General features: G+C 45.8%; 1 protein-coding gene across 1 annotated transcript in view; it reads left to right on the top strand.

Moving 5' to 3' along the window:
• Positions 1-4,038: 4,038 nt before the first annotated feature.
• FER1L6 (fer-1 like family member 6) overlaps positions 4,039-13,294 on the top strand; it is a 112,181-nt gene continuing 102,925 nt past the window's right edge. The window contains exons 1-4 of the mRNA XM_087864633.1: positions 4,039-4,119; positions 8,119-8,239; positions 10,944-10,998; positions 11,093-11,224. Of these exons, the coding sequence (XP_087720759.1) occupies positions 4,044-4,119; positions 8,119-8,239; positions 10,944-10,998; positions 11,093-11,224 (384 nt within the window). The 5' untranslated portion in view covers positions 4,039-4,043. The remainder of the gene's footprint in view (positions 4,120-8,118; positions 8,240-10,943; positions 10,999-11,092; positions 11,225-13,294) is intronic.

Genomic DNA, 13,294 nt, shown 5'->3' with positions numbered 1-13,294 from the left:
GTTTGGCTGCTTGGCCTGAGCTGCTTCTATTCCACCTTGAAGGTAGAAAAGATGATTCTAGAAGGGGAATTTTGTGAGGCAAGTGGAAAACCACATGGAGACCCTAATTGTGAGCCATTTCCTAATCCTGGCTCCAGTGAGCCATGGACATGAGATGAAATTAATTATTTGTAGAGCTCCTAACAGTGCAGCATGGGCACTCAGTGAGATCAGATATATAACATCCCAGGAGACAAGCAGAGTTAACTTTATTGCCACTTCCTGCAGAAAAGGAGCCTGAAGCTCAGAGAAGTCCCATGCCCAGCCCCACCGGTATAGTTAGAAATGGTACAGATGAGACCCGAACCCTGGTTGTCGAGCCCCTTTCTGTGTGCCAGGCTGGCTGCCTTCCCAGCAGTGCCGGCCCTGTGGGACCACCTGGAGGGACATCACCTGGAACAGAGGTGCTGAAGGGAGCCTAACACGTGCTCTGTTTAACACTCTCATTGTTTGGATACAGATATCGGAGTCATGGTAGCTTTCATCCTGAGGAGACCAGGTTGGTATGGGGGTTTCTGTGTGTCTTAACTTATCTTGGGGTGGCCCTGGGAGGAAATTCAGTAGATCTGAAACCAGAGAGCCCCATCCTTTCTTTGTGAAATGAGAGGGTTCCCATGCTGAAGTCTTCGATGCACTGAGAAAGAGAAGGGGATTCGATGGCTCCTGCCCCAGGGACTTCCTACCTGATTTCCTGGCTGATCCCAATATACTGGCTGGAAACCCCTGACAACCTCTCATTTGTAAAAATGGGAAATAACAGCATCTGTCTCATGATATGTTGCGAGAATCCTAGGAAATAGTATGTGTCTCCTGGTGTTCCTGGCACAAAGTGAGTGTTCATACATGTTTAAAGAATATTAGACTCACTCAGGGGAATATTGTAGCACATTTCCTTGTCATTGATGCTGTCATACAGTATTTTGTAGCATGTTTCACACTTTACAAGCCTTGTTTCCCGTGTTGACGCCACCATATGAACTGGGTAAGAAATGCTCTCGTGGGAATGAAACATGCTCATCTGGGTTAAGTATCTGGTCCCACATTCGAGAGCTAACAGGCGATGTGAGCAGGCCCCTGAGCTGTCTTCTGTCTCCAGTTCACTCTGCTGCCCAGTCTGCCAGCGGCACGATTATTCTGGGCCGGTGAGCCATGCCTTCGCTCTACCGCAGATGTCACGGGGCTGAGGAGGAAAAGTCCATTTTCATCAAGACGCCTTTCATGCTGGGAATCATGCTGGGAGCACCCTTGATGACTGACCCAGGGTTTCAGGCAAACAGCCTTATGTGTTTGTGGAACACATAGCAGCTCGTCCAGGAGAGCTTCGCTGGTTGTAAATCCATTGGACATTGACTACAAAAGGCTCTCTGGCTTCCTTGGTGGCTGGATCTGCGCTGTGCCTAGAGCAGGGCCTCTCAGCGCTGGTTCTTCTCCAAAGCAATTACCGATCTCTGAAAGTGGTCCCAGACATTGGTATCTTCTAAACTTCTGGAGGTGCCCCTCATGGTCAGTGGGGCCAAGAGCTCCTGGTTTCAGAGGGGCAGGGGTACCCATCTTTCTCTCTGCCTCTGCCCTCGCCAGTCGCCTCTGGCATGCTTCAATGCCTCAGTCACCGGCTGCCCGATGGGAGATTCAGAATGCTGAGGCCATCGTGATGAGGATGTTAGCTTCCTACAGAAGCATCGAATCTCCCTGTGGTAGATACTGTCATTTATTAGTAGTGACTTCCTGTTTGCTGATGGAAGTAACTCAGCCTTTTCAAATAGTCTGCAGAACCCATTGGCCAAGTCCCAGGGGACATCAGCTTCTGCCTCCACGAAATGATCATGGCATTGAGCCCTTGGAGACCACAATGGCAAGTCAGGGTTTGAAAGATACTGGCCTTGGCCCTCTGCTAGAAAACAGGAAGGTTATTGGAAGTTGCCTTTATCTCATCTTTTTTTTTTTTTTTAAGATTTTATTTATTTATTTGACAGGGAGAGAGACAGCCAGTGAGAGAGGGAACACAAGCAGGGGGAGTGGGAGAGGAAGAAGCAGGCTCCCAGCAGAGGAGCCTGATGTGGGGCTCGATCCCAGAACGCCGGGATCACGCCCTGAGCCGAAGGCAGCCGCTTAACGACTGAGCCACCCAGGCGCCCCTGGAAGTTGCCTTTAAGAAATTTCAGAAGAGGGAAATCCTCCTTGTGTATGTTCTCCTGAGATTCTTGGGAGACTTAGAATGATTTGTATCACCGATGATGGTAGATCAAAGGGGAAAATGCTACCTCTGAAAAGGGCACATTCCAGCACTTTCTGTATACCAGGAACTGCCCTCAGTGCTTTGTTTACTTCACCTCATTTTATTCTCACAATTCTGTCAAGTTACGTACCTTATTATTTATTTCCATTAATTTGTACCCACAGGGAAACTGAGTCTCAGAGGAGAAATGTGACTTGCCCAATCTATCCTTGCGTGGGGGCTTCCAGAGCCCATTCTTTCCATTCTACTGTATCTCAGCGTCATAAAAGACCCCCAAGATCCCATAGGCCAGTCCCCCTCTTCTGATGTTTGTCCTTTCTACAACGTCCTTTTCCAGTGGTCGCTGGCTTGTATACCTCCAGGAACAGGGAACTCACTCCCACTCTATGCATTCCATTTCACTGTTCAGACAACACCAATGCAGAGGGCTCCTTAATTCCTCAGTTGAATTAAGGGACATAAAAAGATAGTAAACAAATAAGTAAGTAAGTAAATGAATAAATAAATGGAGTGAACTCCTGTCACCTAGTAGCTTCCACTCATTGATCCTAATCCTACCCATTACAATAACAAGCAGAACTAACATTTGTTGAGCAACTGGTGTGTTCCAGGCACTATGCTAAATGCTTGACATTTCTTATCTCATCTTATGCATGAAGACCCTAAAATGCAGAAAGTTTCAGGCTGCACATAGTGCTGGGACCAGAGCCCAGACAGCCTGACGTGGAGTCCCTGGTCTCAGCCCCTCACGAGTTCTATATCCATAAGCACAGTGGACAACGTGGATGGCCCTCCACTTCGCTCACATCGCTCTGGGACCACAGGTGTTCCTGGGAGTGTCTGCTGCTCTCTCCTCCCTTCTCCTCTGTTCTGTCCTTGTCCTTCCTTCTCCCTCCTCCAAGGGTCAGCTCACCAGACTGTCTGACTCAAGGCCAGGATTTTTTTCTGAGTCCATCCATCCTTCTATCCAGTGTTCAGTCCCTGAACTCCAGAAAAGGATTCTCTTAGGAGGAGTGTGCAGAATGCTTCCATTGTCTGTTAAGACAGAGAAGCGAGCCTTTCCTGGGATAGAAGGAGGCCCTAAGTAGCTTCCACTCCCAGCTAATAATGACAATAATAATAGTAGCTGATATTCCGGGTACAGACCATGTGTCAGCTGAGCGGTGCACTTGTGGTGGGACCTTAGTAAGTTCCAGGGTCTCTTGACCTTGAAGTGGACTGGGAGCCTGGCTCTGGAGAGGGTGTCCCCTCTGCTCAAGGGAACCTGCTTAGGCAGGTCCATGGTTAGAGCCTGGGTTCCTGTGGTCCTGATGCTCAGAGCTGTGTGGCTTCAGAAACACTACCTACCCTCTCTGGGCCTTGCCTTCTCATCTACAAGATGGGTAAGAGAGGGTCGCTATAATGATTAAGTGATGTCATTCATTTTGAGTAACTGGTACAGGTGAGAGAGGAGAAACAGCAAAATACTGGCTGGGGCTATTTGTATTCATATTCTGCCCCGTTTAAGTTCTAGGTTGACCCCATGATTTCTGGTGGGGCTTCATGGTTTCTGCAAATGCAGAGCTGTCTGAAGAGCTTGTTGGGTCATCCTGACACTGGTCTTCCATCCAGGGTGGAAGAGGACAGCTTCCAGGAGAACTCAGTGTGTGTGTGTGTGTGTGTGTGTGTGTGTGTGTGTGTGTGTGTGTATTTCCTCCTTATATGTCTGAATGACTCCAAGTTACTATTACAGTGGTGTTTAGCTTTTCTTCTTCTTTTCAGAAAGGGGATGTTTGGGCTCAAGCTGAAGAAGAAGAAGAAGAAAGCAGAGAAGGGGTTGATCCTAGCCAATAAGGCTGCCCAAGGTGAGGCTTTGGGGGATGGGGAAAATACACTGCCCCGGGGACTACAGGTGGCACAGAGCTCCTTGGCTGAGAATGGAGCGCTCCCTCGGTGGGAGTGAGGTGGGAAGTGTGCTGCCTGCGGGGTCTTCGGGTCTTCGGGTCCTGCTGGTAGCAGGAACGACATCCACCCCGGTGCTGCTGGTCACCTGGTCACTGGGCCCAACAGGGGTGGGGTGGATACCTGCTGGGCCATGGAAGGGGACCCCAGGGGGAGGCAGTGGCAAGGTTCAAGCTCCTGTTTCTGGCCTGATTTGCTCTGTGGTCCAGGAATCCCAACACAGCTGTGATTCTCAGCTTCTCCCTCCGTCAAGTGGGCCCGATGGGGGCTGCTGGACTGATCTCCCACGCCTTGGGGAGGATCCAGTGAGATTTTAAAAATAAGAGTGAGGACAGCAGTTGCCACAGGAGAGGCTTTACATTTATTGTCTCATTCGACCCCGCCATCATCGTCCCCGTGGGTGTGGCTATCCCAGGTTTACAAATGAGGTTGCAGAAATGCAGAGAGAGTAAGGCAAGTGGGAAGGACAGTTGCCGAATTTGCAGGGCACGGTGGAAAACGAAAATGCAATGCCATTGTTAAGAAATTATTAAGTTTTTGGATGACAAAGCAGAGTATTGAGCCAAGTGCGATGAGGTCCTTCAGATCACAGGACTCTGTGTGGCTGCATGGACCCCAGAAGCCACCCTGAGGCTGGAAGCACAGAGCCAGGAAGCAGTGAGTGGCATTGGGATGTCAGTCCCAGCTGTCTGACTTGGTGTCCTCAGAATGCTTGCTTCTTCAAAAGAGCAAATGAATCCCCAAGTTATAGTGTGAACCGTGCCAGTGGGGCCAGGCCCGGCATCGGGTAGACACACATGTTTGTTGAGTCAAATAGAGTTAACCGCTCCCAATGGACAGTCCTGCGGTGGTCTCTTGGAGGCTTCTGCCCAGTGGCCGTGGCAACAGCCAATTCAAGGCCAGCTTTCTGGACCATTTCTAAACCAACATGGTGCCATGGGTCTGCTTTATCTTCACCCCTCTCATCTCCTTGTGGGGCTTCCTTCGCCCTTCACTGCTGCCCCCTGTGGGTGTCCTGTCGCTTCCTGTCCCTCTCCCCCAACTCTACTTCCTGCCCTCACATATAACCTACAGTGGAAATCTATGGAAACTTGTTCATACTAAAGTGTTGGAAATAATGATGAAGTCATCCTCGGATGGGATGAGAGGGGCATTGTAAGCGGGGACAGGGCTTGAAGCGACCTACTCAGGGAGTGGGTGGAAAAGGCTTTTAGGACTTTTCTGGTGTCCTTGAAATTAGGACCCTGCAGTAGGTTCCGGGGCACAAGGTTGAATAAGACAGTTCCTTACTTTCAGGACCTTATGAAAAATTATATCCAGGACACATTTAACAACTTCCTGCTGCTTTTTAGTTGACATGCATGGACTGTGAAATGTAGGCTCCTTTGTTCCTGTTTTACAAAGGAGGTGCAGAGAGGCTGGGTGCTTGCCTAAAGTTGCACAGCCAGGAAGCGGAAAAGCCGGCTCCTGAGCAGAGGTCAGTCTTACACAAGAGCCTGGGTGTTCCTACTGCGTGGGTGAGCCTCCAGCTAGCAGCCTCCACGGACCGCACAGGGGAGGAAAGCAACACTGGCGGAGATGTAGGGCAGTCAACCCGAGGCGTTTCAGAGGAGCTGACTCCCCGGCTCATTCTAATTAGAGTCTTCAGCCCACAAAGCAAACAGGGCGGAGAGGAATCAGGCCTCTCCTGGAAGGTAAATAGCATTTGTGCTGCTGGCCCGGGGCTTGCCCTTCCCCGTAGGAGAGTGACAGAACAAAGTCCACAGAACTGAGTACGCTGTGGTCTCTCCTTTTTGGCCTGGCCTGGCCTGGGAAGTTAGGGCTTTTCTGAATGAAGCCTTTGGAGATTCTCGAAGTCAGTGGCTCTCATATCTGTGTATTTGAGGCACTGTGGCTACGTCTTAATTTATAAAATTCCAATGATCCTCACCCACCCATGAATTAGTTACCCAGCAAAGTTATGGAGTCCCTCCCAGGATCAGTCATTCATTCATTTCCTCAACAAATGCCAGTGGGCTGTCGGCTGAGTGCTGGGTCCTGTGCGAGATTCTGGTACAGAACAGTGCACTCGGGTAGTTCAGAGGGAGGACCGCCCTGTGTAGGACTCTTCCGTGTGCCTTTCCAGATCAGTTCTCCACCCTTCTCCAGCGGTTCTGGGTCTCAGGAGGCTGACTTCTATTGATGCAGAACCCAGTCCCTTCCCCAGTGGCGGCCCTGCAGGAAGTCGGAGGGAGGAAGGAGCGGGAGCTCAGATCCAGTGGTTGGATGTGTTCCTCAGCTGAACGATTGGAGGGAAGCCAACCAGACCTGACTTCCTCTCCATCCAGGTTCTGGTAACTGCTCTCTTGCCTCATTTTTGGGGGCCTCCACACGGAAACATCTAGGCTGCTGTGAGCCCCAGATAGCTGCACAACTCTTTATGACTTTTCTGTACCCACACCTTTGTAAAAAGTCCTCAAACCATCCTGTTTTTGGGGGGAGGGGTTGGGGGAGCCTCTTTTAGCTGTTGAGACCTGAGGAGGTAACTGAATCACAGGTTGAGAAGAGTACTATAAAGAAAATAGACAGTAGAAAAATAACACCTCTGCGAGGTAGGTAACATTGGCCTTGCCTGGCTTTAGAGAGGACCATGGAGTTGAGAGAACTTAAGTAACTTGCCCCAAATCATACAGTTGGCAAGTGGCAGAGCTGGGGTTTCCACCCAACCTTCAACTACACCGTGCAGCCTCTTAGCGCCTGAGACCACTCTACCCACTCTTTGGTTTTTGCCAAAATCTGGCTGAGAAGTGGTTCTTACGCTTTGCTACATATTTGAATCACCTGCGGAAATTTTAAAAAATTGACATCCAAGCAACATCCCAGATCAATTTAAATCAGAAGCCCTTGGTGGGGGAAGAGGAGGTCTAAAGAATATATTTACTATCCATTCATTTAAATTTTCTAGACACTCGTGCATTCATTTCCTGTGGGTGGCTTAAAATAACCCACATTAATTTTCTCATAGTAATGGCGGCAGGAAATTCACCATCAGTATCATGGGGCAGGGCCCCACCCCCTCGGGGAGTATCTGATTCCTGCCTCTTCCATCTTCCGATGGCAGGGGTGGCATCGGGCCCATCTCTGCCTTGTGATCGCACTGTGCTCTTCGGTTCTCCCTCTGCCTCCCTCTTCTAACCATACATACGATTGCGACTAGGACCCACCTGTGTAATCAGGGGTCATCTCCTCATCGCAAAATCCTTCATTTAATCACATCTGCAAAGACCCCATTTCCAAGTAACATTTGCAGGTTCTGGGGACTAGGACTCGAGGTCTTTGGAGAAAATAATTCAACCTAGGACACCTTTCTACTCAACACTGGCCCTCTGACAGCAGGAACAGATCTCCGTGGGCCATTGCTATCAGAAAGGCAGAGTCTTGGGCTCCACGCCAGACCTACTGAATCAGATTCTGCGTTTCAGCAGTTGCCCGGGTGATTCTTGTGCGCATTGCATTTTGCTGAGGAGGATCAGAGAGAATAAATGACTTGTCTGAAGGTCCACTGTGGCAAGGTCATGACTTGAAAGCATGTCTTGAATTTCATAATCCAGTTTTCTTTCCACAATACCATGTATATACATCTACTCTTTTCTGGAAACAGAGACAAATACATATATATATATATATATGTGTGTGTGTGTATATATATATATATATATATATATATATATTTTTTTTTTTTTTTTTAGAAAACTTAAGGTATGTGCGTTTCTTTTCTGCCAACGAGATGTGAAGGTTCCTGCTGGCAGGAACTGTCTTTTAGCCTCCTTGTACCCCTGATGGTGACTGGCATGGTGCTGGACAGTTGAGGCTCAGATCACCACCGTGTGTGATAACTGACAGAGCTTTCTTCCTTTCTCTAGATGGCCAAGGGGAAGCTGACGCACCACAGGAGGGGCCTTCTCACCAGGAAGGACCGGGAGGAGATTTGATTTATGATCGTGAGTCTGTCACTCCTGTCCCCTCAGCTCCTCCAAAGAGAAGGTACGAGTTGGTGCCGGCAGTCAGCACACGTTTGCTAAACCCCTCCCACGTGCAGGTCCTTCTGCAGGTTCTGGGGAACAGAGACTAATACCCGATCACTGTCTGCAAGGAGCCAAAGGTCTAAGACAGGAAGACGGAGGTCTGTATCTACTCCGTATCCTCTATGGCAGTGCTGGCCTCTTGATACCGGTCAGCCTTCAGCAGGCCAGGGGCCCAGCTTGACCAGCTTCTGGTCTTAAATCCTCCGAGTTGAGGTCCTGCTGTGCCTCATAATTCAGAAATGACAGCAACAACAGGGCACGGACTCAGGAGCTGTCCCTCACCTGCTCTTTAATTCATCAAGGTGCCAGATGTCTTAGCTTTGTATTTGTCCCAAGTGTTTATCCTACCCAAAAAAAGTCAGAACAAACTGGCCTCCTGCATGTCATTTGCTGTCATCAGTTAGGGCTTCATGCGTAACAACCCCAGACTCAGAGGCGTAAAACAAGAATTTATTATTGCTTATGAATCTATGAGTTAGTTGGTTAGTTTTACTGGTTGCAGGTAGTTATACATCCATCACTCATGTGTGTGTGGTCATTTGGTTACTCTGCTGATTTTAGTTTGAGGGTTGGCTGGTGGTGAGCTGGTCTAGGATTGCTTCACCTGGACCACTGAGCTCTCCTCATATGGCGTTAGATCCTCGAGCAGGCTGGTCCAAGCTTATTCCAGTGGTGGTGATGGCTGAGACCCAAGAGAAGGAAGACAGAGTGGAAGTATACAAAGTCTCTTGAGCTTAGGCTTGGAATTAGCAAAAGTCATTTCTGTTGCATTTTATTGGCCAATGCAAGTCACAAGTCCAGCCCATGTCAGAACGGAGACTACAAGTTACAAAGCAAAGAGCAAAGATCCAAGGGAACTAATACTTGGAGCTCTCAGCGCCTTCAGTCTACCATATTTATTTATGTCAATTTCTTAAGCATGGTAATTCCTCACACCCTCCCTTCTATTTCTGCTCATAATTCTTACTATCAATAAAGCAAGTTAGTCCTTCCCCGTGTGGCAGACCCTGAATTGTTATAACTGGGCCACGACAGGATGGCACGCAGTAGATATGTGTAAGGGGCAGAGGGGGGTTGGGAAGGAGCTGGAAATCAGAGATGGTGATAGATGAAATATTGACTCTTAAAAGGAGACATGAAATTTGTATGCATATACTCACTGCAGTATCTCCTTCTCCCTATACTGCATCATGACAATCATGGCCCCCCAAGCCCCCTGAGTCAGGATTGCAATTATTTTTAAATATCCTTGAAGGGATCCCTTGTGATTTCTTTCACCAGAATAACAGCACTGACTGGAGGAAGGCAGGAGAGAAAGAAGTAAGGAGGAGTAGACTTTTTCTTTTTCCCTGGTCAGTGCATTCTGCGTCAATCAAAATTCTACCCACCAGCTAATGCTCAGGTGACATCCACTCACTGCATTAAAGTCTTTATTGCTTACCTGCGCTCTCAGGAACGTCTCTCTCCTTTGAAATTGTTTTGCATTTTTTTCTATGACACATTTTACATTTACTAGTTCTTTCTTGATACGCTTTGGTCCTCTCTCCCTGGGATAGATTGCTAGCTCTACAAGGGCCAGGTTGCTAGCTCATTCATCTGTTTATCTTCTGAGACCAGCAAAGCACTTTCACACAGTAAATGGTCAGTATGAATTTGCCATTTTATTAATGAACATATATACCTTTTGATATCGACCCTTCCCTACATGCTTTATCTCCTTTAATCCTTAGAGCAACCTATGTGGTCAGATTATTATTTCCACTTTCAGATGAGGAAATTAAGGGTAAGCTCACAAAATTGGGAAAAACAAATACTTTAATTCAGATCAGTCTGACTCCAAAGCTTTGAGATTTTTTTACTAGCTTACTCTGTTCTCTATTAGACTCAATTATAATCAGCAGAAATGGGATGAAGTCAAATGCAAGATGGTATTGTCAGAAGGCAAGAGAATAAAATTCAATAGGAACTCAAGCTCATTCATTTCCCACCCATTGCTGCCTTGGTGATGAGAGGGATTCTTCACCTCTTTCCACTATTATCCAGTTTCTAAATGCCCAGAGGTTGCACATCTGTTTCCAGTCCAGATCAATGAAATCGCCTGGAATGTGAAATCTCACTGAGATGGGATCTTGGTCGTTCCTTCCAATTTTCTCTTTTACTCATCCTTTCAAAAGCAATCATAAAATTCAGGGTTGGTGTATCTACTAGAAATGGCAAAGAGGTCTTGTGGATAGGATCGGACAGGAGACAAGGGAGATCTTTACGTACACCCAGCTCTGCCGCCGACTTGCTGGGGCATCTCAGCTTCTCATTCTGTAAAATAAAAAATAAATGATGCTGATTACCGTACTCACAATAAGAGTTAACATTTCTTCTTGCCAAGCACGGGGTTAAACCTTTACAGGCATGATATCATTCAATTGTAGCAATTACCTCAGGTGGTAAGTGCTATTATTGTTCCATTTTTAGGACAGAGAAGCTGAGTCATAGAGAGGTTAAGTCACTTGGTCATTTACATTATCTCCTCCAGAGATGGGGAGAGACTATGTGATACAGTATAAATAAAAATACTTAGATGTACCTGCGAAAATATGATCATGGCTTATGGATCTAAAGTATGTTCTTACTTAATGAAACAAATATGTTAAACTTTCTTTTAATAGATCGAAATTGTTGACTAAGATCCATGATGGGGAGGTCAGGTCCCAAAACTATCAAGTAAGTGAATGACTCCTCCCGCCCAGCCTCCCTCAGTTCTTCTCGTGTGAATGAGCGCGAGGTCCCGAGTGCAGACATGTGCTTTGTGTTGTAGATTGCCATCACCATCACCGAGGCCCGCCAGCTGGTGGGTGAGAACATCGATCCCGTTGTGGTCATTGAGGTCGGGGACGAGAAGAAGCAAAGCACAGTGAAGGAAGGAACCAACAGCCCATTTTACAATGAAGTAAGTCGCGGAGGTCACCAACATCTTCTCCACCCGCACTCCCTCCACTGCCATCTGTGGTAGTGGTAGCTAAATAGAAAAGCTGGGCCCCTCCCCACTGCTTCCCACCACTCATCTAAGCCTTGGCATACTCTCTGAGCCTCCTTACAAACAACCTCATGGAGTTTCACAAAAACATGATGAAAAGGAGAGGCGAGGAATTCCTACTGATTTGAAATTCATTGCCGTGTTTTCAATATACCCATTTTCTTATTTCTCGTATGCTCATCTTCATCCATTATAAGCTCTGGTTTTATATTGAATAAATGTATTGAGTGTTGGTTATGAAGAAGATAAACATCTTTTTCATGAAAGAGACACTAGAAATTTAATTATTAATTTTGGAAATAGGCAAGTTGCAATGGAAAGTAAAGCAGACGCATTTTTCTAAGCAGTACAAAAATGGTGAACATCAAAGAGAGGGAAACATCAAAGAGAGACAGGAAGCTTCTAAATGTTATACACACTAAATTCTCTTTTTTTAAATAAAAAAATACATAGTAAAAAGTGGTAAAAAATATAAAGAGTATAAAACGATATATGATGAAAAATATGTGTCCCTCTGATCTTTGATCCCTAAGCCCCTATTCCCCCAACCCATTCTCACCAGGCACTTGTGTATCCTTCCAGAGATATCCTAGGTTTGTACAAGAGTACAAATAAATATTGTAACCACATGGTAGCATTCTATCCACACTGTCTCGGACCTTGATCTTTTCACAAAACAATATATCTTAGAGATTAGTCTATATTAAGACATATAGTTCAATCTCATTTTCCCTTCCCTGGTGTAATTTCCCATTGCATTGATATGCCGTAATTTACTAAACCAGTCAATCTCTCATTGATAGATATTAAGTTTTTTCAGCTTTTGGCCACTATTTATAGTAATATTAATATGTCATAACTGGGGCAAAGAGCATGTGTATTAAAAATTTTGATATCACCAAATTGCTTTCCAACGAGGTAACAATTTACACTCCAACTAACAGTGCACAAGAATGCTTATTTCCCCATAGGCACTTTGACACTGAATTATTTAAAAATGCAAAAACTCTTAATTGTTTCCCTAATGGGAGTAGTAATTGAAAACGGAGACCATGGGTAATGAAATCAACAGAAAATAACCAAATCCCATTTGAGCTGTTAACTCCTTTCCTAGTTATCCATCACTCCTGCCTCTGAGCCTTTTACCATGAGTTTTTTCCTTCCTGTCCTACCCTCACCTCCATAACAACTTTTGGCATGGTTGTGAAATGAAATAATGTGTATGAAAATGCTTTAAAACTGCAAAACTCTACAGATTGTGAAGTGCTATAATTAGTATTTTCTTTATGCATACAAGTCCAGGATCCAAATGACATGAAACTGGGCCCACTTGTCATCAGTAGACACTCAAGTAAAAACATAGAAGTTGAACTGAAAACCTTTATTACAGCTTTTGACCCTAATTTTCAAGCCCAAGGGCCATCAGATGTTGAAGGAACCAGTTAATAGGGGCTGGGGAATATTTTCCAGCTAGAAAAATGTGTGTGGCTCAAAGGTCTAGGGAACCTGTGTGAGGCAATTGAGTTTGAAATGTGAAACTCAACAGAAAGCAATAAACACTGGAACTAATTTATTGGTCTAAGGAACCCACAGCATTTTATATATCAGAACAAGGAATTTCATGTGAGTTTTCCACATAAAAGAAATTCTGAACAACACAACTCTTTAAAAATTTGACCATATATATGAAAAACTTCCTGAAATGTCATGCATATTTTCCTAGTTTCTTAAACAGAAGGCGTTGAATGTAATATGGCCTGTCATTGATATCTAGGGACCGCCATTTTGAAGGTTTCTTATTATGATGGATGATGGCACCTTTCCATTGTCACATTCTGGTTTTTCTGTTTTGCCCTTTATTATTATTTTTTAAATTATGTTATGTTAGTCATCATTAGTTTTTGATGTGGTGTTCCATGATTCATTATTTGCGTATAACACCCTTTAAAAGCAGGCTGTGAACAGTCAGTTCTCCCTTTCCTA

Source organism: Ursus americanus, chromosome 9, assembly GCF_024610735.1.
Source record: "Ursus americanus isolate L20-20 chromosome 9, mUrsAme1.1.p, whole genome shotgun sequence".
Taxonomy (NCBI): Eukaryota; Metazoa; Chordata; class Mammalia; order Carnivora; family Ursidae; genus Ursus; species Ursus americanus.
This window is presented reverse-complemented; position numbering and strand designations above follow the sequence as displayed.